This window comes from Dermacentor andersoni, chromosome 9 (assembly GCF_023375885.2).
Source record: "Dermacentor andersoni chromosome 9, qqDerAnde1_hic_scaffold, whole genome shotgun sequence".
In the NCBI taxonomy this organism is placed as follows: domain Eukaryota; kingdom Metazoa; phylum Arthropoda; class Arachnida; order Ixodida; family Ixodidae; genus Dermacentor; species Dermacentor andersoni.
This window is the reverse complement of record NC_092822.1, coordinates 138,523,262-138,547,542: the sequence shown is the minus strand read 5'-3', so window position 1 is coordinate 138,547,542 and position 24,281 is coordinate 138,523,262. Positions and strand designations below refer to the sequence as shown.

The following is a 24,281-nucleotide window of genomic DNA, read 5'->3' as shown; positions in this document are numbered from 1 at the left end:
TGGCGAATCGCTGCGCCTGGTCTCGTGTGAGAAGGGGTCCATTGGGAGCAAATCGGTCGTCTGCAAGTCACATGAAGTACTAGTTCTGGGTGGCGAGAACATCGGTGGTGTCCTACGTTATTGACGGCCTTGGCGACAATACCGAGCTATATGGCCTGTGGAACCGCAGTTGTAGCACACGGGAGGGTCGCGGTTCACAGCGTCTTCCTCGAAACGAATGGTAGGCGGCTGCGGTCGGCGAGAAAGTTCGTTGTCATGTGGATAACATGTCTCTGCTGCTTGCTGAAATCTGTTATATCGTGCATAAGTCGCGTCGTGGTAGTAGTGTCGGTGCTGTTCTTGTCGTGGCCTGACAGAAGTCACAGGGCCTCGGGGGTGAAAACGCGGCTGCTCTTGTTGTGGCCGAGCGTCATAGGTAGGGCCTCTGTCGTAGAGACGTGGCTGCTGTCGGGGCGCGAGTTCATAATCCTCAGTGCCTCTCGCCGCAGGATACGGGGAGAAGGATGCCACGTTTGGCTCGAAATCTGGTGATAGGCGGAAGCTACGAGTGCCTGGATGTGTCACTTGCCCGTGCAGGCTTAGCTCTTCCCGAACTATTTGTCAGATCGTTGATGCCAGATCGAGGGGCTGGTTGGTGTCCACGCTTGCAACTGTCGTCACATTGGCTAGCCTGCCAAACTTCGGCGTGATGCGCCTTGTCTTCAGTTGCTAGAAAGTACGACAGTGCCGAATGATGTCAGCGACGGAAGCCAGGTTGTCTTTTGCGATGACATTCTCGGCAATTCCTTTTAGGATGTGCCCGACTTTGTCTTCCTCGGACATTCCAGAGTCCACCATCCTACACAGTTTTATTACTGCCTCCGTGTAGGTCGTGCAGGTTTTGCCTGGCACTTGCGCACGTTGCAGTAGCGTCTGTTCTGCCCTTTTCTTTTTCGTCGCGGAGTCGCCGAATCGTTCTTTGATTTCCGAAACAAACCTTCCCCGTGTTGTGAACGTTTCCTCGTGATTGTCGAACCACAACAACGCAGTATCCGTTAGAAAGAACACGACGTTCGAAAGCTGAGAAGCGCTGTTCCACTTGTTAGCGGCACTCACCTGGTTACAATGGATGAGCCATTCCTCGACGTCTTCGTCCGATCTTCCGGCGAAGGGACGCGCATCTCTCAGTTGTAGAACGGAACTGGTCGGTGCAGCAGTTGGAATGGGCCGTTGTTCGTCTGCGTCGTGGGACATATTCAACTCCGGTGGATTTGGTGGGAGTCCAGCAAGGCGACGGCTCCGTCGAAGAACTTGTGATTCAGCCTCGGTCTTCGGGTGTCGATTACCCAGCACCTTCCACCACAACTGTTACGGTGAGTTGCGAAGAAATGGTTTTATTTACAGGAGATGGACGATGGTCATAGCGTGATCGCAGCGCAGCCCGGCCTCTCAAACTCCTCGTTCTCTTCGTCTTCTCTTTCTTCTCTTCTTGTCCGTGCCTTTCGTATCTGTTACAATATTATTGCGGTAGCAATTATATGGACACTCCAGGCACATTCCTGCCATCGCCGTTGCCCTCATGCTCTGTATAAAGTCCAAGGGCGATAACATTCTGACCGTGCGAAGCATGCTCTATGTGCGAGTGAAAGCTAAGGGAAGGGGGGTGGCATGGGGTGAGCTGATGATGGTGGCTCAGTCTTGTGTGCCCAAGGCAAAAAAGCAGGGAGGAAGTGCACCGCCTCCTGTCACACGCGATACATCAAGCGGAGTGGAGGGAGGGGGTGCTGTGATCTTTGTATCTCTGATTTTGCAACATGTCTACTTGCCTTTTTTGACGCATTATATACAGTGACTTTTTCTTAGATACATAGATTAATTGGATACTGATACGAATATTTAAATATCTTGTTGCGAGGTTTTCTGTATACATGAAGTGAACTCTGTTTCCAGTGACATTCTCTGGCACTTTATCAAGCTGTATCTTCACATTTGTATATTCAATTGTATCTTCTAATTTCTAATGTACGAGGACGAGTCAAATGAAAATGAGCTGACCCACCCCACGCAATAATGGTTCAGTTCTTTATGTGCGATGCATGCACATAGCGCAGGGGCATCTCTCATTTACGAAAGTGACACGCAGGTGTGAGGATAAAGGTTTTTAATGCTCTCATTCAATGGGTTGAACACGGTTGCGTAACATAATGGACACTCCAAAAGTTGAACACCGTGGTGTCGTGAGGCTTTTGACAACTGATTTTTCCCAAAAGGAAATTAGTCGCCGTATGGCTGCCATGTACATTGAACATTGCGTTTCATTGGTCACTTTGAAGCATCGGAGCAAACGGTTCAAAGGACCTGAACGTTGCAAAGACGATCGAAGGCTGAGCCAAAGCCACCGTGCAATCGCCCCCAACACAGTTTCCACGGTTGATCAGCTGATTAGACAATAATGGAGGATAAGCATCAATGAACCGGCAGAGCGTGTGAACATCAGTCATGGTGCGGTTCACACCATAATTCATTAACATCTTGGTTATCGCTTCTTGTGCACGCAATGCATGTCCAACATTTTGAACCACTGCCAGAAGACTGAGAAGTTCGGTGCTGCTTTGACTCATCTGATCTGATGTCACAATGAGGGTGACGACTTCTTGTCTGCCATCGTGTCCGGGAACAAATTATGATGCCACTACTACTAACCTGAAACACGACGGCAAAGCTTACAGTGGAAACATTCCAATTCACCGCCCCCAAAGAAAGCAAATTTGCTTTCTTCAGAAATGATGGCCTTAAGGCCATCATTCCCACCGGAAAGGTGTTGTTGACATCTTTTTTTTTTCTTTTTTTTTTCGATCGTCAGGGGCCATTACTGCTCAAATTTGCTAAACCTAGAGAGACTATCAATCGTTTCCGATATTTTGAAACGCCAGATCGACTGCGTATCGCAATCAAAAACAAATGACGTGGAAAATTCAGGGATGGGGTCATCTTGCTCCACGACAATGCCTGTCCCTACATCGCTGATGTGGTTAGCATAAACTGGCAAAGTTCAAGAGCGAAACACTGCAATATCCGCTATACAGCCCAGGCCTGTCGCCTTGTGACTTCCACATTTTGGGGCATTTCAAAAAATACCTCAAGGGAACCAGGTTCGTGTCGGACGATGACGTGAAAGAGTCAGTTACAGAATTTTTGAAGCAGCAACCCACGGAGTTTTATGACACGGGAATCCCGTGACTCATTATTGAGTGGGACAAATGTCTAAATGCTCATGAAGATTAATTTTTGATATAGCACTGGCCATTTGCCATATATTCGCATTGGCTCACTTTCATTTGACTAGCCCTCATATATCTTGCAGAACTCCTGCTCTTTATATGTGCTCTCTGTTGCGACCATAATTGCAGTACAATTACTCACAATACACGACCAGTGATAAGCTGCTCCTGCACAATACATTGGAACAAAGGACAGCATTATTGAGATTTTTTCCTGGCCGTGTCATATGTACAAAAATGTATGGAAAGTTCTTGACGGACAATGTTTCATTAGAATATTTGTCCTCAACTTGTTCATTTCATAGCCTTTACATTTTTCATATCAGCGGCATGCACTGCTTTGCTGGTTTCAAACTGAAACAGTTCTAAAGTTCGTGTAATATCTTTACTTATTAAATAGACAGAAAATATGGAAGCATTGATATCAGTTATTTCGGGCACAATTTTTGACAGTGCACAGCGTTCAAGAATTCGTTTGCAGCATTTTTGGCAATGACAATGCAGTTATTACTCACATATTTAATCCCTCGACAAATTCTATAAGGAGGAGGCTGACCTGCAACGTCAGCCCCCCTCCCCCTAAATGATATTTCTGGCTACGCCACTGCATCCGACATGTGCATATTGCTACGCGAAGGACGAGTCAGTAAGACGAGCAGCTATTTGCAGGTTATATTTACAAAAGCGGTTGCAATGCTGGCCAGTTAGATTCACCGCGCGAGCCCAGTTCGTTCTTCCCTCTCATTTCTCTAGTGATGGTGCCCATACGCCGCGCTCAAACAATCAAATGCCACACGCGTGTAGCATAATCCCCCGGGGGCAGAAGCGACGTCTTGGAGCATCTAAATGTCATCACTGGGAGGGTGATACTGCTTCAGTCGTGTGACATGGACGATATCACTGGACTGGGAAGCAGATGGGACGTCAGGGGCGATCTCGTAGGTGACGGGAGTCACTGCACGAAGCACTCGGTTGGGCCTGTGTAACGAGACAGCAGTTTTTCTGACAGGCCGACCTGAGCGACAGAGACCATAGAAGCACAAAAGAACCAGGCGCGAAGTGCATGTCGCGGTATTGCCAGTCGTACAAACATTTTTGACTCTTTTGGGATTTCAGAAGGCGGTCACGGGCAATTTTCCTTGCGTGGGCACAGCGGGCGATGGCGTCAAGTGCATATTCACTGGTCGGTGCCGCGTGAACAGGGAGGGTTGTGTTGAGGGCAGTGCTGGTTTTCGGCCGAACAGAAGGAAAAATGGGGAATAAGCGGCTGTGTCGTGGCGCGAGGAATTATAAGCAAATGTCACAAAGGGTAGAGCGAGGTCCCCATCAGTGTGGGCTGAAGAGACATATTTCACGAGCATGTCCGTGAGAGTGTGATTGAGACGCTCTGTGAGGCCATTTGTTTGTGGGTGGTATGACGTGGATAGCTTGTGCCTCGTGGCACAGGACTGCAGGTTGTCTGCGATAACTTTTGATAGGAATGTCCAGTAACGGTCAGTGAGAAATTGTCGCGGAGCTCCATGTAATAAAATCACGTCGTGTAAAAGAAAATCTGTGGCGCAGCTTGTAGGAAGCACTCGGGTGATGCCGTAGCGCATGGCATAACCCATGGCCATAGCGATCCACCTGTTCCCAGAGGTAGAAAAGGGAAAAAGGCTAAGTAAATCCAAACCAACCCGAAAGAATGGTTCCTCGGGAATGTCGAGTGGTTGAAGGTACCCAGCAGGGAATGTCGATGGTGTCTTGCGTCGCTGGCATTTCTCACACGCTGCTACGTATCTTCGAACAGAGCGACAAAGAGTAATGCAGGGCCGTCTAGGTGAACGTTGTGGCGGTAGAGTACGCCGTCTTAAAGTGTGAATAAGCGAAGGGAACTGTCTGCAAGTGACGATTCCAGGCAGTCAGTGATGAAATGCAAGGATGGGTCACGGCGTTGCTCGTTGGCAACATGGAACAGTTTAAAAATAGAGAGAACACAGGCATCAGTGTCAGTATCAGACGTAGATATCGCGTCTTCGACTGGGTAGCAAGAGAGGCAATCTGCGTCCTGGTGTTGGTGTCCCGACTTGTAAGTCGCTGTGTAGGGATATTCTTGTAGTCTGAGGGCCCAACGATCGAGCCAGCCAGTAGGATCCTTGAGCGATGAAAGCCAACAGAGCGCATGATGGTCTGTGATTGCTGAGAAGGACTTGCCATATAAATATAGATGGAACTTTGAAACAGCCCAGACGAGAGCAAGACATTCGCGCTCGGTAATTGAATAGTTGCGCTCTGCAGTCGTCAGGAGCCGGCCAGCGTAGGTTATAACGCGGCTGTGTCTGTGTTGGCATTGCGATAAGACGGCACCGATCCCATAACCACTGGCATCGGTTCGGACCTCTGTAGGTGCGGATGGGTCAAAGTGGCCCAAGACTGGTGGATTGATGAGAATCGTGATAACGCGTGAAAATGCGGCACCCTGAGGGGACCCCACGTAAAAGGCACGTCTTTCTTCAGAAGTTCGGTGAGTGGTCGAGCGATTGCTGCGAAATCTTTCTCAAGCTGTCTGAAATAAGAACAGAGCCCCACAAAGTCCGCATGTCTTTGGCAGACTGAGGTACAGAAAAAGCCGTTACTGCTCGAACCTTCTCCGGGTCGGGTTGTACGCCGGAAGCATCGACGAGGTGGCCTAGCACTGTAACCTGTCGGCGCCCGAAGTGGCACTTCGATGCGCTTAATTGTAGCCCAGCTTTGCGGAAGACGTCCAGGATAGCTGCGATGCGCTCAAGGTGTGTCTCAAATGTAGGAGAAAACACAAGGACGTTGTCGAGGTAACAAAGGCAAGTTGACCATTTGAAGCCTTGAAGCAGAAGGTCCATCATTTGTTCGAACATGGCGGGGGCATTGCATAAACCGAACGGCATAACCTTGAATTGGTAGAGGCCATCTGGAGTGATGAAAGCAGTGTTTTCTTGGTCTTGCTCATTGAGGGAAATCTGTGAATAACCAGATCGAAGGTCGATGGACAAAAAGTATTTGGCACCGTGAAGACAGTCAAGAGTGTCGTCGATTCGTGATAAAGGGTAAAGGTCTGTTGCCATCGATCTTGATCTCGTCATTAAAGAGCTGCACTTCGCTTCCTGATGCTCTTTCATCAGTGGTACTTTCGCATAATTGCTTTGTAACTTGTCTTGTGGCCACAGAAAGGTCCTCTCAGATAGGTATAGCTTTTTTTCCTGTTAGCTTCAAGCAATTTCTTAGTACATTTAGCTTATCACGCTGGTCTAGAAACTTCATGATGACGGTACGCGGTTTTTATGTTTATGCCCCATTCTATGCGCTTGTTCAACTGAGGACACTTGTGCACCCAACGTTTCCCTATATATTTCTTCAACAACCTTGTCTGTGAGTGAATGGGTCGTCTCAATTTCATTCACTGCAATGCCATATATATCAGATTATTCCGTCTGCATCGGTCTTCAAGATCAACAAGTTTTCTTTCCAATGTCTGAATACTCATTTCTATCTTGCCTGCTTTTCTCCAAATTCTTTGTACTTCGCCGCAGATTCTTCAACATTCTTGAGTTTTGATTCTATTGTGTCTAATCCTTTCAGCATGCTTTTCTGACCCTCAAGAATTTCCTTGAGTAAATCCTGGTCACTAGGACCAGGATTTGTGGCTGGTAGAATGATCTTATAGCGGTTGATGGTGGTGCCGAAGTTGAACGCGGTGTTGTGACTTTGTGCAGGAGGTGTAGTTGCTCATATCCATATGTTCCAGTGTCGAAGCATGCATCAGTGACAAAACCTGTTGTGTCCTCGCGTGCGCTGGCCATCCGCAATGCGTTAAATAGCAGTGCCTGCATGAAAAACAGAATCAGGTTCATGGCATCTGCCGGGAGCCAGCTGATGCACCCACTGACAGGTAGATGGTATAATGATCTTATAGCGGTCGATGGTGGCACCGAAGCTGAATGTAGCAGTGTGATGTAGTGCGGGAGGTGTAGTTACTCATATCTGCAGGTTGCAGTGTCGAAGCATATTAGCTCCTCGTGTGCGCTGGCCATCCGCGACGTGCTAAGTACCAGTGCCTGCGTGAAAAACAGAATCAGGGTCATGACGTCCGCCAGGAGCCAGCTGACGCGCCCACTGTTCTTGCTCTTGTTCCTTGTTCTTGTACAAATAATGTTGAATCATAGGCTTGAAGCACATGCACAATATAATTACAGCGGAACTCCGGTTATACGTCCCCCAGTTTTGTGACGACCCGGATTTTACGACGGATTAGCGCAGTCCCGGCGAAGTTCCCATAGAAACAATGCATTAAAAACCCTGGTTATTCGATGCAATTTTACGCGGAACCCGCGTTATATGACGACCCTCGCGAAGCGCGGGACGGAGTGGCAGACGAAAGAAAAGTGCCGCGGGTCTCTTACCTCGCTCCGTCTCTCCGCATTGGGAGCACTTGACACCACTCGGCCGGTTCGTTCCGGCGTAGCTTTCTTCCCTGCCTTGTCTCATCGTTTGTTTCTCTCTCCCCCACCAGCAGCCGCCTGCGATGCTCGCTGTGCTGAAATAGTGCCTTTTCTTCTCCACAATCACTTTCTCCCTCTCTCCTCGGTGGCATCGTGTTGGGGAAGCGTTTCTCTCCCTTCCACTTTCCCAGCAGCAGATCGCCGACAAGGTAGTGCAGAGAGGCCTAGGTTTATCGCATGTTCTTCGTCGTAATCCTAGTGACCAGCGGTCAGCGGAGGTTTTGAGTTGTATGGAGCATCGCGACGCATGATGTCCCGAAAGTGGACAGTTCTGTCGCTCGGTGATAAGCTGAATATTATCGAGGAAGTGGAAAAGCGGCATGGAGCCACGAAAGCCAACATTGCCTGGGACCTTAAGATAGCCGAATCTTCGCTTAAGGTGATCCTGGCAAACAAAGCGGTGATATTGCAGAATGCCAACAAATTCGGGCTCAAGCGGAAAGCGGCAAAAGAAGGACAGCATGATAAGTTAGAAAAAGTTCTCGTCAAATGGCTGCATCAAGCATGGAGCTTTGCGACCAACGTTGACGACACCATTCTAAAAGAACAGGCGGACCTTGTGGCATTGCGTCCGGCCATCAGCGACTTTAGGCATCGAACGGGTGACTGGATTGCTCTAAAAAACTAAACAGGATTCTGTACAGCCGCTCCTGCAGAGAAAGCACTTCCGTGGACGTTTCGACAGTGAACGAGTGGATGGAGTCGCTGCTGGAGATGATTGCTGCATACAAGCCCTGCAACATTATTAACGCCGATGAGAGCGGTATTTTTTACCATATGCAGCCCAAGAAAACCATTGCGTTTAAGGGTGACAGCTGTCATGGTAGTAAAGAGCTTGTGATAGCACAATTCTGTGCTAACGAGGACGATTCGAAGAGGCTGCCCGTGCTCGTTGTTGGAAAGATTGCAAACCCATGGTGCTTTACGAACTTGAAGACGGTGCCATGCAGCTACAACTTCAACAAAAAGGTGTGGATGATGTCTTCGCTCTTCAGCATTCTTTTGTAGCAGCTGGATAACAAAATGGCTGCTAAGGCGAGGAAAATATTGCTACATGCATGTGAAATTTGATTGTTTGAGCGAGGCGCGTGAGCACCATCCTCGTTTCGTTGTCCACGAAAAGCAAAATATTGCTTTTCGTGGACAACGCACCGTGCCATCCACCCGTTACGTCCAGTCTGAGGAACATGAAGGCTGGTTTTTTTTTTCGCCCAAATGCACAAGCCGGCTACAGCCGCTGGATGCTGGCATCATTAAGTGCGTCAAGCGAGGGTACCGGAAGCAGTTAGTGCGGCGTTGGCTGGCGGCTATGGAGCGCAGCGAGTCGGAAATAGCGTCACTGGGCTTGACGCTATGCATTTTATTGCCAAATCGTGGAACGCAGTGTCGCGAAGCACAGTTGCTAACTCGTTCGAGCACTGTGGCTTTAAGCGAGAGACTGCCTCCTCTACTGGGGACGCAATAACCTCGATGCCGCTCGAGGCCGATGCAGGCTTCACCGACGACGATTTCGAGGGTTTAAACCTCATCATGACTTCGCCGAGTACGTGGAGGTGGATGACAATGTTGCGATCTGCGGTGAGGTGTTGCTGGATGACACCATCAAGGAGGCTTTGCCTAGTGCCGATACCGCTGCGACATCGGACGAGGACAACCGACGACGCCACAGATGCCGTGCCTGTACCTACTACTATGTTCGCTGAGGTGGTACGGCACATAGACGGCATCCAGAACTTCATCTGTCCACGCGATGCCGCAGAGGACCTCCTTTCGGACGTTGCCCAACTCGAGCAAAAGCTCTTGGTTCACGGATCAAAGAAGGTCCAAAAGAAGCTTACAGACTTTTTTAAAAGTTCGCGCCCACTGGTGGGAATCGCGGCAGTGGGCAGTGGAGTGCCATAAAGGTTCATTTGAATAAAGCATGATTGGTGCCTGTACTGAAGCATTAATTCTTATCGCGTTTAATTTTTTGGTAATTTGGGTTTCCAAGCCCTGTAGAGTGTGTTAGTAGTTTACATTGAAGTTTCTCGTAAAGCCGTCGCGCAAAATAAGTAGTATTTTCATAGGCATAACTAATGTTCGCATTTTACGACACCTGCATTTTATGACGCTTTTTCGTGGTTCCGAGAAAGTCATATAATCAGGGTTTGACTACATGCTTCAAGTACATTGAAACCCTTGATGCTCAGCTTGCCTTCATTTCACTCTAGTGTACACCGTACTGCTACACTGCTACCATTTTGCTGCAGTTACTACCATGTTTGATGTGTCATGTCAAACACGACATCAAACATGGTAGTATAGTACCTACAGCAAAGTGGTAGTGATATCGCAGTACGGAGTACATTGGGAGTGAAATGAAGGCACATTGAGCATGCAGGGGGTTAATTCAGTTTACTTGCTTTTTTCTACCAGCACTCAGGACCAGAATCGCGTGCATGTTAGAATCGAGTACGACCCTACATTTGCGTCAGTATATCAGCTTCGGCATTTCAGAATGGCCCTCTCATAAGCACTTCGAGCCTATTAGCCGTAGCCTGCTCCATGTGCTGTAGTATGTGCACTTAGGGGCTCTATTCTGAGCATTCCGCCATTTTCTTCGATGTATAACGTAAACAACGCGTACACAATGGTGCTGATGGCCCTGTTTTGCTTTTGTAACATAACGAAACTTGATGTTTTGCCTAAGACGCTGAAATGAAGGCACTGAGACTAACATTTTTGGTAAAGCAAAACAGCTTTGCTCCACAGTAAAAATAAAGCATCTACCTCGAAGCGTATGATTATTACATAGAAAAAGCTTCTCGCTCCCATCGTCTGCTGCATACAAGCTGTCGTCCGCTTCATTAGCACGCGCTCCCCCAAGAAATGCAATGAGTCATCATATATTGGTGCCAACACACGTTTTCTACTTTGAGACAACATACATGACCTATCAGTGGTGATGAGCACATGTTCTAGGCTGCGTTATTGCTGTCTTGTGAAATGCAAGTGACTCGGCTCAACTTGGCCGGCTTAGAAATGGCCGAATATCACTGCTAGTGTTGCGTGGACCAGATGTATCCGCTTGTGTGACGCAAGCGCCGGTACTGCTATCTCGTGTTCACTCTGCTGCTTACCCGCAGCGCGTGAGGAAACTACAAGGCGTCTACATATCTCTTTATAAATTAAAATGCCGCCATTGTCATGACCTGTGATGATGTGAAAAGTTATTAATCTTGATTACAATACAAATGCAGTAGCTAAATGTGAAAAATGTTGCAGAAGGTTATTAATGTTCAACTAATTTATTAGCAATAAACGTACTTAAAAAAAATGTGACCCAAAACACAAATGGTAGCATCCACCCGAGAGCGATGAAAATACTATGAGCACGCATTATGAACAAAAGATTTTCATGGCCCCAAATGACAGTAAAAATGCGAGGATATGCATGCCTCTTGAACACCATTGCATATGGCCACTCATTAGCATAATTCGCGTGGCTCATTGCACCACAAATTAGGGTGGGAAATCTCTGTAATGCCGGTCCAGTGCAACATCACGCAATGTCAAACTGACGTTTACAAAACGGCCCTTCCTGTGACACTCCTCACGGAATATTCCTTCAGCCAATCAGCAAGCTTGCATGGCAGCTATCTTGGACTGCCACCACATATTTGTGAAGTGGAAGATGCATTGAATGGGCTTCTGCACACTGCTACACACTTTCTTTCTGAAGCGCTGCCAAGGACTAGAAAAAAGTATTTGTTGATGAAATTTGCAGCTCCACATCACGTTTTGTCATCTTGATGAAAACGCAAAATTGCATTTTGCAAAACTTCCACTTCCCGCCACAAATATCAAAACAAGTGACCTTTCGACAGCCAATCAGAGAGTCAACATGGTGGGTAATGGTAGCTGTGCATTCGCCATGCATGTCGAGAATAGAGCCCTAGGTTAGTCTGCCATCTGTCTACCCATTTTGTGCATTTGCTTCGTCAGCATGGAAGTGCTAACTGCGAAAACATGCCGAGTTCATCATGATGCTGCAATTAAAAGGAAAGTGATCATGTCTGCGGAGACAGACGGAAATCGCGCTGCATCACGGGCATTCGAAACTTGCGTGCGGGGCTGGTAGAAACTGGAGTAGAGGCCTTCTACTCCGGCGGCTGCTGTGTATGGCGCAGCCGTGAGGATCCTATCTCTAAAGTTATCTGCAATGGGGACAGTATGCGTCTAGGCGCATAAAGCGCGGATAGCTTCATGTGTACTGTGTTCTCATCGCTTAGTTTGTTTTGAAGCGAGAGGCAGCACAGAGGTCAATTCACTCGCTCCTGCTACCACACTTCCTCACTCCAGCATATTGATAGCGAGTTTCCATGGTCATCGACTGAGACGTGTTAGTTTTTGCTTGTGCGCTCCTGATACCATGCCTGTTAATTTAGTTCAATTCAATTCAGCTTTATTCAACATCTGTCAGATGTTTGGAGCACTAACAAAAAGCTTGAAAAGGCTTGACTGGGTCGGTGCACCATAGCATGGCATACAGTGGCATCAATTCCATACAAAAAGTAGAGGAGAAAATCAATTTGCAGAAAATTCAACTACAGAAAATACAAGAACAATGCAAACAACAATCAATTGTTAGTAAGTGAATGTTTACAAGTTTATAGGGCCGATAAAACTACTATCCTTGCTTCGTATTGCTGTCTGCTAATATGCTATCACAAGTGATACTTCGCCTTTCGGGCAAAACTGCAACCTTTTTTAATTCCTCGCAGCTTTAAGGCATTGGGAGTAAATCGTTTTTCCAAGAGAGAAAGTTGTAGTATTTCTGTATGAAAGCATGAGGTCGGTGGTACTGTAAAAAACTTTTTTTTTGGTCATGGAAAACAGGTGCATGCTACAATCGAGGGCATTCTTTTTTTCTTTTCTTTCTATTTTTATTGTTGTTTTTTTCTCTCACAGAAAACGGGTACGCATTACCATTGAGGGGGCGTTAAAATTGAGTAAATATGGTAGGTCCACTCATAAACGGTTATTCTTGCCATGCAGATTCCAATTGGTGTTATCAGGTGTTCTGCAGCTGTCTGAATTTGAGGGCCATCCGATGCAGTCCTGACTTTTCCATTTTTCCAGTTGTTATCAGGTGTTCTACAGCTGTCCGGATTTGACAGCTGTCCCATGCAATCTTGACTTTTCAATTCGGTAGGGAAGATCAATTCACTTATGACGGAATAGACGGCTCCTGTGCCTACAAGGGTGGTGACTTCGTGGCCATTGAGAAGCACGTTGATGTTGATGGTTCTTTATCTTGCATTGCAGTTAGGTCGCAGCATTTGCTAGCGGCTGTGTCACATTGTCTCGTTTTTACATGTGATCATCAAATCTTGTCTTGGTGATGTTTTCCTTGCATGGAGCCTTTGTCTGCATGGCGGTGTGTTATTGCTGCATTGTCAAAATGGTTCTTGCAGTGTTGTCAGCAGAGGATCTTCGGCATTTCAACGAACAGCAACTGCACCTCCATTAGTTGTCTTTAGTTTTCCAGATAAGTGCTAAACCGGCTACAGGTTGGGCCAGTCTACGATTTGCCGCCTGATGACAGTGAACAAGAAGGTCATCTCCACTGAGTGGCGGTGACGTAGTTGGTGATCTCATGAAGTTGTTCGGCAAGCTGTGGACGCGCTGCCCTGCTGAATCTCCTCTCGGACAGTGTCAGCAGTCGAGAACACTTGAGGCTGCGACAAGGGGAACAACCCCTACATGATTGCTCTGGTGGTCTCGTGCCAGTCATCATAGCCTAGTGCTTGAGCTTTGACGTAGTTTCCCATCAGTGTCCGGCGGTTGTTTTGCGTGTTCCTTATGCCAAGTGTCTTCTTGATCATTGGGACCTCTGAAGCAAATTCGTCAATGGTCTTTGACGGGTTCCGTACTAATCTGCTGGACAGCTCTTGTTTCTCAGTTACTACGTTGAGCTAGTTGGTGCATAGCTTAAGGATGCGTGGCCCAAGGTTAATTCAGTGTCATAAACAACAGGAGACAGAAGCAGCGCCACACTTGCAACAAATTTTACTCCAGCAAGCACCCAGTATATAGGGTGCTTCCAACACAATAAAGATGTTGTGCCTGTCTTATGTAACATATGACTTTCCTCTGTTGATTGTACATTGACAGGTATAATTGTCCCTCACGAAGCCATAAAATTTTTAGATGTGATTATTTTCTTGTGATGTTAAAATAATATGATTCTGTGACTACCTCTCTTGAGTTGGATGTGGTTTTAGTCTTGTTCAGACAGCATGGGAAAGGCCCATTCTTTGCCCATGAACCACCTGATGACAAGCACTTGCTGTTTTTAGACATTAACTTACACTAGGCGAGTGTTGAGACCACAAGTTGTGCCATACAACCACCGAATATACCATTACCTGAAAAAAGGTTGCAAAGTGGTCTTTTCTGCTCCAGGCAAGCTCTCGAGGTTTAGTGCCGACATTTTTTTGCGAAATGCTAAGCCTGTGTGTGAAAAGAAGCACACCAGGCCTTTCCGCGTTGCGCTGTGTGCACAATCTGCAAGATACCTCTGAGCTATCTTTGGCCAATATACCTCTGGCAGAGTGTATAGTGGCCAAATAAGACGCTGCACTAATGGCTGTTTAAGGGAACATAGTTTATCAATTAACAATGGAATGGGGTCACACCTGCCCATCCACTATGCCTCATGGGGCTGCGTGCTGCAGTCTGATAACACGTGACTGGTAGGAAAGAGGTGAGATGGCGCTGGCTCTAGATATGCTAGAAGCCTTTCACATAAAGAAAAAAAGTGATTCCTGCATTAGCGTTCCATCAGCAAATTTGAAATTTTACATTTGGTTTGCAAATATTTTCTCTGACTTGTGATAGCTGTCTTGCGATTTCAACTACTTTGTCAGCATTTCTGCATGTGCAGTGAGTGTAATGGTTCTGCGCATGTATCTTCTCTGCCTATGTATTGGTTACTTCCTGGAATAAAATTAGTTGCAAGTTTGGTTCTTTTTCTGTCTCCCCAAATCTTCCATTGATTTTAACATTGCACCACACATGCTTCTTCACCCTTTCAGGGTCGATTTTTTTTGCCATATGCCACTGCCCAGGGTCGATTCTTCTGAGGGACCTATTTCAAAAAAAATTTACCGCAATTTTTCTCGGGCGACCATAAAGTGAGAAAAAAAATATTTTTGCGTTGGTATATATGTACTCTTTATTCATCAATAACAGCGATAAAACAGGAAATAAAATTATAAGAATTAAAAATTTGTTGCATTGTTGTAGTTCAAGGCTTAGAATATGCGCACGTGAGAATATTTCACAAGTCTCAAATGTTCCTGCTTTTACACTAATATTTACATCCATAGCCTAATCGAACTGCGTAGGTGAGCGCACCCAAGAAAACTATGTAGTTGTGTGTCCGTCATAAAAGCAAAACATGTGACAAACATCTGCTAATCGCTAATCAGAGGCAATTGGATATCGCAAGTTCCCCCCCCCCCAAAAAAATGCAAACGCATGCACGGCGGCATCCTTCCTATGCTCACCCTGTAAGCACTAAACGAGCGAGAAGCAGGAAGCCGCCCTTTGAGCGATTAGTAACGAGATAGCCATCAGTTTTGCGAGCACAAGAAGCGGAAACCGCCCGTGGAACAAAACCCAAACTGCCACCCACCCGTGCGCATGCCCATGCGCGAGCGGCAGCATATAGACGCGCCGGAGCAAACTAACTCTAAAACAAACCATGCAACAAAAACCAAGAGAGGGAGGCGCGAGAATGGAATGGAATGGAAAACTTTATTGACTCTTTTAAGGTTTTAGCGGATCGAGGCCGAAGTCTTCATTCTTGAAGCTTGGGTCCTCTTCAGCCATGGATGGGCCCCTAGTCCAGGGCTCCACTGAGCCGGGCCACCTCGCACGCGTGCGCTATTAGAGCTCTTTGAGCCTCTAGCTCGCGGCTGGTGAGCCAGCTCTCCCATTGCTCCGCACTTGGTGTTTTGTGTTTGTGGAATGCCTGGTTTCTTGTACACTCCCATGTAATGGGGTATAATGTTGGTTTAGCTCCACACCACGGACAGGTTGTGCTATACTGCGTGGGGAACATCCTACTTAGTATGTGTATGCGAGAAAAAAATTCCCTGTATTCCCACATAGCGGCAGCACATGCCAGGAAAGAGAAAAATTGGAAATTGGCGCGCTTTTCAACATACAGATGGCACCATAAATATACGGCATCGACCATTTTCGACTTGTTCGCGGCGCCGTGCATTTACGTCGTTGACCCAGAAAGGGTTAAGCTCTTGTTTCACACCACACATCAAGAAACGGACCTTTTTTGGCCCTTTTTCTCTGTGCAACATTTATGAAGGCCTCCATGATGTTCTCATGAAACAGGTCCCACATCTCAATGATGATCTGTTGGTTCTCTAACCAAGTCCTTGCAGTGATTTTAGGTAGAAGCATACGTGGCGTAACTTGTGCTCTGCATTCTAGTTAGCGATCCTTAGATAGAGATCCTTTTGAACATATTGAGCTAGGTTTCGGGGTCATCCGACAAAGATCCACAGAAAATAGGAGGCCCCCTTAGCTGCTGCAGGATGATGGGTGCAGGAAACACTAGCTGTCATTGCGGCTGCTGTCTTGGCCACAATCTTCTTGGTTGTTTCATAAGTCGGTGTTCTGGGGGCAGGCTCTGTAGCCTGTGGCTAGATAGATGGCCTGGGGCAATGTTGCCGTTTTCTTCAAGGTTTGGGCTTGACGGGGGTGTCAGGCACAATGCAGCAGCACATCCACCTAATGTCACATTGCATTGAGTGACAGTGAAAAACCACAGTGGTACAACGCAAGTCACGAAACTAACTGTTTATTGTCCGAATCTGTGCCCAGCAAAATAAGTGACAGTACAGTGACGATGAGCAAAATGAGAACAAGGTGAAAGCAGGAGCCCACGTTTCGACAAGTGGACTTGTCTTCTTCAAGTGGACTAGTCCACTTGTCCGTTGGCTCCTGCTTTCACCTTGTTCTTGTTTTGCTCATTCTTTCCATCTTCCACCTTCCCCGTGTTTTCCTCAGTACAGTGAGTATGTTCTGTGAATCAAACAGGTCAGCTATTTATATGTGGTTCAGTCAACCTTCCAGAACAATTGTTGGTGCTCAAATCAATTCTAGAATGCACACCAGCATTTATGTCATGCACAGAATTTGATTGCACAAGGCTCAGCGATGACATAGGCGACAGGTAACATTTGGGAGACATTTGAGAAACTTCTGACATAGAAAGGCACGTCTTGTGGTAAGTGATTACCCTTAACATTGGTTAGGCGGTGAAATGTGTTCACCAGATAAAGATAAACAAGCGCACGTGTCAGTAATGTGTTCGAAAGTCTGGAGTCCATAGTTAGTCTTATCCCACATACCCTACCAGAAGTGTATCTCTACAGCACGTGGCAAAGTTTTGCCACTGCTGCCAGCCCAGTAGGTGAATGTAATGTCTGGCCCAAAATTTGTGACACCTGCCAGAGAGTTCCCACTAGGCAGAAAGCATATTTTGCTGCTCACATCTGTTATGAGCTAGAACATGAAACTTTTATGCAGTGTAGGAAATTGCACCAAGCATGTATATCCATGAATAAGTTCTCATTTTATCTTTTCGTGTTATCAGCATAACATTGTAAATATTCTGTGGACTTTTCTGTGAACTTTATTTTTGCACAAATTATATTACACATTACACCCTAGTCAGAACTCTTAGGAGTTTATCTTTTTAGAAAATATGTGTTTGTTATCTTACTATTCATTATGCTATGTTATTTTAACCATGATAGTGTTTGCATACCCTACTAAAGCCTCCATAAAAAGGCCATGTTTGGATCCACGTGTGCATGTCTTGCAGGTGGAAGATGGTGGTGGGCCCACTGGTGTCCGAGGTGTGCTTCACCTTTGTGCTAGCGGCTGTGCTGTTGCACCGGTATGGCAACTTCAGCCAGCATCCGCTGCTGGTCACAGTCAGCGTGTTTGTGGCCTGGTACTTTTCTTTCACCATCATCTTCATCCTGCCTCTGGACGTGTCCACGGTGAGACAGATTGCCGTGTTTTTATAACCAAATGTGTTGACAATCACTTTAACCTTGACCAAGCTTTTGCTGTTTCAGTGGTGTCTTGAACCCTTGTCACTAATGCATGACATATCTACAAAACATGGTACCTTGTGCTTTCTTGACATCTTATTTTATGCTGGTTATACCTGTTGGCCGCCATTGGAATCTGAACCTGGCACCGTTTAATGCTGGAACGTTATCTAGTGAGGCAAGTCTAGCAGTGCTATTAGAGGAATTAGAGGACAGTAAATAGGATATAATAGGGCTTAGGGAAGTTAGGAGGACAAAAGAAGCATATACAATGCTAAAAAGCGGACACGGCATGTGCTACCGCGGCTTAGTGGAGAGACGAGAACTAGGAGTCGGATTCCTGATTAATAAGGATATAGCTGATAACGTACAGGAATTCTATAGCATTAATGAGACGATGGTAGGTCTTGTTGTGAAATTTAATAACAGTCTTAGGAATAGCCGTACGGGGTGGCAACGTGCCAGCTATTTCAGCCCGCTGCACGTGTTCCAATCCAACCAGACGGGGCGCACTTCAGAGAACTGCGGATAACCGGCAGCCACGTGGCGCGGGGTCAGCTCAGGAATGTGGTACCCGGCTGCGCCACCTGGGACGGAGCAGAGTTCTACGAAGCCCCTCTGACGTCGGCTCCGGACCTTTACACCTGTGTGTGTGTGCAACACGAGTATGTGAGCTCGCCTCCTCCAAAAGGGCGGGTCATCTTCGGTGACGTCGAACGATGACTGGACGAACGTTTCCGTTCGCTTGGAATCAAGGGGGGACCAAGTGCTTATAAGCAGCGGTTGTCGGCTGCGAGAGCATGCTCGTCGTAGTGAGCTGAGTGCTCGTTGTCGTGCTCGAGATGTACTAGTGAGCTGAGTGCTCGTTGTCGTGCTAGAAATGTACTAGTGAGCTGTGTGCTCGTAAGCTGTTCGCTGTATGTGTCGTCTCGCGTGCTCCATTTGGGAGTCACGCTAGACTGTCGATGTACGTCTTGTTAAAATGTTAATATGAAATTAAATCCTGCTCTCCTAAGTCCCGACGAAGAGTCAAGCTCCTTCCAACAGCTACGACTGCCAAACTCTAATAACTGAACGGCAGCGGTGAGATCGGCCTACGGCTCCTAGATCGGCCTATACGGCTCCTAGATCGGCCTATACGGCTCCTAGATCGGCCTATACGGCTCCTAGATCGGCCTATACGGCTCCTAGATCGGCCTATACGGCTCCGAGATCGGCCTACGGCTCCTAGATCAGCCTATGGCTCCTAAATCGGCCTACGACTCAGAGACAGCAACGGCAGCTGACGGACGTTGGCACATGGTGACCGACCGGTATCCTGATCAAGTTGGAGGCGACATGAGATTGACCACCTGTTGCAACTGACTGGGTACGGCGGAGAAGGACTGGCGATATGGTGCTGCTTCAGTGGGTAACCGTTTGGTTTTGGCTGTAAGATTTACCAGGCTTCAATTTCTCTGTGTTTTTGATTTGATTCGCTGGGGATCTTGTACTTGTATTTTGATTTGCTTGGGTATCGCAACAAGTATTGTGTGACAGCAGAGCCAAAGCTTAAAGTAGCGACCATGGTCCTAATGTGTTTGACGAGGGCTGACCTGTTGTGGTTGTGTGAGGAGATCAAGGTGGACGTAGAGGAGGACTTGACGGAAGCAGAAATTCTTAAGACAATTCTAGAAAGTAACATTTATTCGAAATTCATAAAACAAATGAGTAAACGAATTCTAAACAAAAAACGGGAACAGGAAACAATTAGGCAAGAGCAGGAAGAATTTAAGCAAGAACAGGAGAAAGCTAGGCAGGAACTGAAAAGAATTTCTCAGGAAGAAGGCCTAACAGAAGTAACGAGGCAGTACATTGATGCATTGAACGAAGAGATTCAAGGTTTGGAGCAGGACATCGAGCGAAGTCAACAGCGGCTTGACAAATCTGTAGGCTGGACGCAGCGAAAGTGGGAGGAAGTAGATAGCAGATTTTGCTCAAAAGCCGAGAGAAGTAGCAGCACCTGTAAGATTAGCAGCATGAAGTGCTAGAAGCTAACGATGCCTTAGTGGTAACAGAGGCCGTTAAAGGCCAGAGTGAGAGCGACGAGGTGCTGTGCCAACAGAGGACTGTAGAGACAGCTAGGCCAGCTGCGAACAAATTGGCACAGTTACCGCGCGTGTGCGTCGCTTGTAATGTTAGCGAGGTTGCTAGCGAAGTGGAGAGTACTGCTGACCCGATAGACACGAGCACCCATGTCCAGTCAGATCTGCGTGCCGAAGTGATGTGCGAGCTGGACGACGCAGTTGAGAGTAGTTCTCGGGATGGCGAGCTCCGTAGCTCACGAGAGAACAACTGCATTGTTCAGGGATCAGTGCGGCTCTCCGCCAGTCTAGGTAGCCAAGAGAGGTATGATTTAGTTAAGGATCATTCAGACTGTGCGGGTAAGAGACCGATCCGGGCCGACAAGATGTGTAACGGCCAGCACGAGGCGCTAGATGACGGCATGAAAGAGAGTTCGAGGAGAAAGTGCCGCAGAAAGAAGCACCGAAAAGATCGGAATGCGGTGGCTAATGTAGTGAAGCCAAAGACTGCAACAGGCGCGAAAAGGCAGGGCGCAGAGAAAAGAAAGATGTGGTCGTCACGGACGACGTGTGCGCATCAAGCACGTTTTAGCCACTGGTCAAAAGGAGACCGAGAAGCATGTTCTGCACGGACGTGGACAAAGGGCACAGGGCAGTTAAATTCCTCGTCGTTCCATCATTCTTTTCGAAGCTCAGCGTGCAGTACGAAGAAGCGCAAGGTGGCAAGACGAGACCAGTTGGGGAGTAGCGACGCGGTCAATCGAGGTCGTGATGAAAGCGGGGCGCCAGGATGCAAATTGGCAGGGGACTGTAACGTCTTGGGGGAGCTGATAGTGAGTCAGCCCTTTTGTTGTTCCTGGGTAGCCAGAATAGCTTTCAAACTGCGACCACCTCAAGTACGGCTCAAATAGTATGAGTCAGTTGTAAACGTTTGAAAAAGAGAGGCCAAGAGAGCTTCCGTAGAAGGAAAACGTGTTGTATTGTTTCATTTTTTGAGCAGCGGATAATTTTCGCGATTTAAGTTTCTTTCAATATGTAAAAGTATGAGCTTTGTTTGTGTTTTTGTTCGAGAAGCTCCGAGATTAGAAAGAAGAGTTTTATGTAAGCATGTAGTTTCACGCGATGTTCATTAATGAGTATATAGGCTTTCTTTTTTGTGTTTGCGAGTAACCCGAGTGTCAAGGTTATCGTTGAGAGGCCTATCGTAATGTGCGTGTGTGTTATTTAACCTTCTTTTTTTATGTGTCTTTTTATTTTCTAAGGTTAAGCGTGTAGATATTCAGTAAGTGCGTGATTTGCACTGAGAAGAGGTCTTAGGTCCATTAGCGCGTGTCGTGTGCAGACAGAAGGAAGCAGAAGGTTTATGACTGGGTTGCTCGTGTGTGTCGAGGGCAGCCGTATTCTGACTTCTCTAGTACGCGTACGAAGAGCTAGTTAGTAAAAGACACATTTGTTCAAAGGTTCCTCGGTGTTGCGTAAGTTACGCAAGTTTGGTTGTTTGTTTAAGGAACGTGTCCTATGTGGATTAAAGGAACAAATTGGAGTAAGCGTCGCAAGTATGCATTTGGAATAGAGACCACAAAGCTAGCGCGATTGTATTGACGTACCTGTGGAGCTGGCCTGACGGTTCAGTGGCAGCAGTACATGAGATAAGTACGCCACTGTGATAGGATAAAAACAGGCTGCTCGCGAACTTACGCTGCTTAAGTTATGTTTGGGTATTGGTGTTTGAGAGCCTTTGGTTTAATTCTGCGTAAATCTTTGCTCTTGTGCAGCGCGACGATCGGGTTTGGTCGAACTCAAGAGGAACGTCAACGCTCGCTTTGGCAGCACAAAATTTTGGGGCAAAATTTGGGGTTTCCCAGTTGAGTGACTTGCATTGAAATTTTGATAGGAGGCCTGGTGGGTTAACTGCTAATTCCGGGCGTTTGAACGCTGAGCGGTATTGTGTTGCCGGGTCGACTCTTCTGTGCCAGTTGTTGTGAGATGGTTGAAGGCATTCCAAGTACGCAGGGGTTGCAGAGAGCAAAGCCATCGTCTTGCTCGCCAGCCATTTTCTTCCTGCCCTGCGGTTGCCAGCACTGGCCAGGCGAGATTTTCCGGGCAATGGAGGAGCATGTTAGGAATGGCCGTACGGGGTGGCAATGTGCCAGTTATTTCAGCCCGGTGCACGTGTTCTAATCCAGCCAGACGGGGCGCACTTCAGAGAACTGCGGATAACCGGCAGCCGCGTGGCGCGGGGTCAGCTCAGGAATGTGGTACCCGGCCGCGCCACCCGGGATGGAGCAGAGTTCTACGAAGCCCCTCTGACGTCGGCTCCGGACCTCTACACCTGTGTGTGTGTGTAACACGAGTATGTGAGCCCGCCTCCTCCGAAAGGGCGGGTCATCTTCGGTGATGTCGAACGATGACTGGACGAACGTTTCCGTTCGCTTGGAATCAAGGGGGGACCAAGTGCTTATAAGCAGCGGTTGTCGGCTGCGAGAGCGTGCTCGTCGTAGTGAGCTGAGTGCTCATTGTCGTGCTCGAGATGTACTAGTGAGCTGAGTGCTCGTTGTCGTGCTAGAAATGTGCTAGTGAGCTGTGTGCTCGTAAGCTGTTTGCTGTATGCGTTGTCTCGCATGCTCCATTTGGGAGTCACGCTAGACTGTCGATATATGTCTTGTCTAAGATGTAAATAATGTAAATAAATCCTGTTCACCGAGTTCCTCTCTACGACCTTCAACTCCTTCAAATGGTGGCAGCGGCGAGATCGTCCGATGACTCCTACATCTGGTTGACAGCGGTGGGATCGTCCGACAACTCTGACAACAGGTACAAATTGAAGGTCGTACAAGTCTACGCCCATACATCCAGTCATGATGACCAGGAAGTTGAAAGCTTTTTGAAGACGTGGAATCGGCGATGGGTAAAGTCAAAACAAAATACACTATACTGATGGGCGACTTCAATGCCAGGGTAGGCAAGAAGCAGGCTGGAGACAAGTCACTGGGGGAATATGGCATAGGCTCTAGGAATAGCTGGGGACAGTTATTAGTAGAGTTTGCAGAACATAATAATATGCGGATAATGATTACCTTCTTCCGCAAGCGGGATAGCCGAAAGTGGACGTGGAGGAGCCCGAATGGTGAAACTAGAAATGAAATGGACTTTATACTCTGCGGTGACCCTGGCATCATAAAAGATGTGGGCGTGCTCGGCAAGGTGCGCTGCAGTGACCATAGCATGGTAAGAACTCGAATTAGCCTAGACTTGAAGAGGGAACGGAAGAAACTGGTACATAAGAAGCCAATCAATGAGTTAGCGGTAAGAGGGAAACTAGAGGAATTGTGGATCAAGCTACAGAACAGGTACTCGGCGTTAACTCAGGAAGAGGACCTTAGTGTTAAAGATATTCACACATGTACTTATATTTAACGGGCGACCACGTTTCGCCGCCTAACAAATGTTATCGCACAGCGCGGGGCGCGTCTGCATGTATCCGAAGTTTCTGGAAAGTTATCGATGCTTCTATCCGCTGTCTGTTGCCGCCGAACCTTGTGTTATCTGATTTCATCGCGTGACTCGAATGTTGTAGAACTTTGTTGGAGGCATGCGGGTCCCAACGATTAGTCTGGAACATTCGATGACTGCTGTATAAAAGCTGACGCACTTGACCCGCTGATCAGATTTTCGACGATCGCCGACCGTGTTCGCCGCTATCTTTGTGCTATAAGTGTAGCCTGTTTTTGTGGGCACAGGTTCGCCCAATAAAAGTTAGTTTTGTCTTTCACAGTATTTCCTACTGTGTTCTTCAATGTCACCACCACGTGACAATATTGTCTTCGCATTCTTTCCATAATCTCCTTTCATTTTCAATAACTGTCATTCCAATAATTTTCAATAAATGCATTTTCAATAAATGCCTTTCTTGCGAATCTGCAACTATTGTCTCCATGTGCTTGATATTTGAAGACAGTTGTTTCAGTGTTTTGTTCCGTTTCCTTTTCTTCTCTTAGAATGCGTTTCATTAGTTCTCGCTCCGAACATTAATCCGAATCAAAGTCAGGGCCTGGATTTTGTTCCACTTGTCTGGATGTTAGTAACATTAAGCGGACATTAAAAGAATCCCGCAAAATAGCAACACAGCTTTCTGGACTTGGGAGCACCGTTAATGGTACGTCGTCTCTACCTGAATAGACTAAATGCTTGTCACTAACCTGTGCGATCAGAAAAAATTTGATCAGCATCCGTGCTCGTTCGGTGCTTCAAAGTCTACTGAAGGATATGTCGAAAAGGCTGCTGCTTTTATCTGAGTGCCACCATGTCTCC

At 47.2% G+C, this 24,281-nt stretch overlaps 1 protein-coding gene across 3 annotated transcripts in view; it reads left to right on the top strand.

The window, feature by feature from the left end:
- The window catches only part of LOC126529762 (G-protein coupled receptor-associated protein LMBRD2B), a 342,033-nt gene that overhangs the window by 15,980 nt on the left and 301,772 nt on the right, over positions 1-24,281 (top strand). For all 3 annotated transcript variants that reach the window (XM_050177266.2, XM_072284303.1, XM_050177265.3), the window contains exon 2: positions 17,673-17,853. In XM_050177266.2, the coding sequence (XP_050033223.1) occupies positions 17,680-17,853 (174 nt within the window). In that variant the 5' untranslated portion in view covers positions 17,673-17,679. The remainder of the gene's footprint in view (positions 1-17,672; positions 17,854-24,281) is intronic.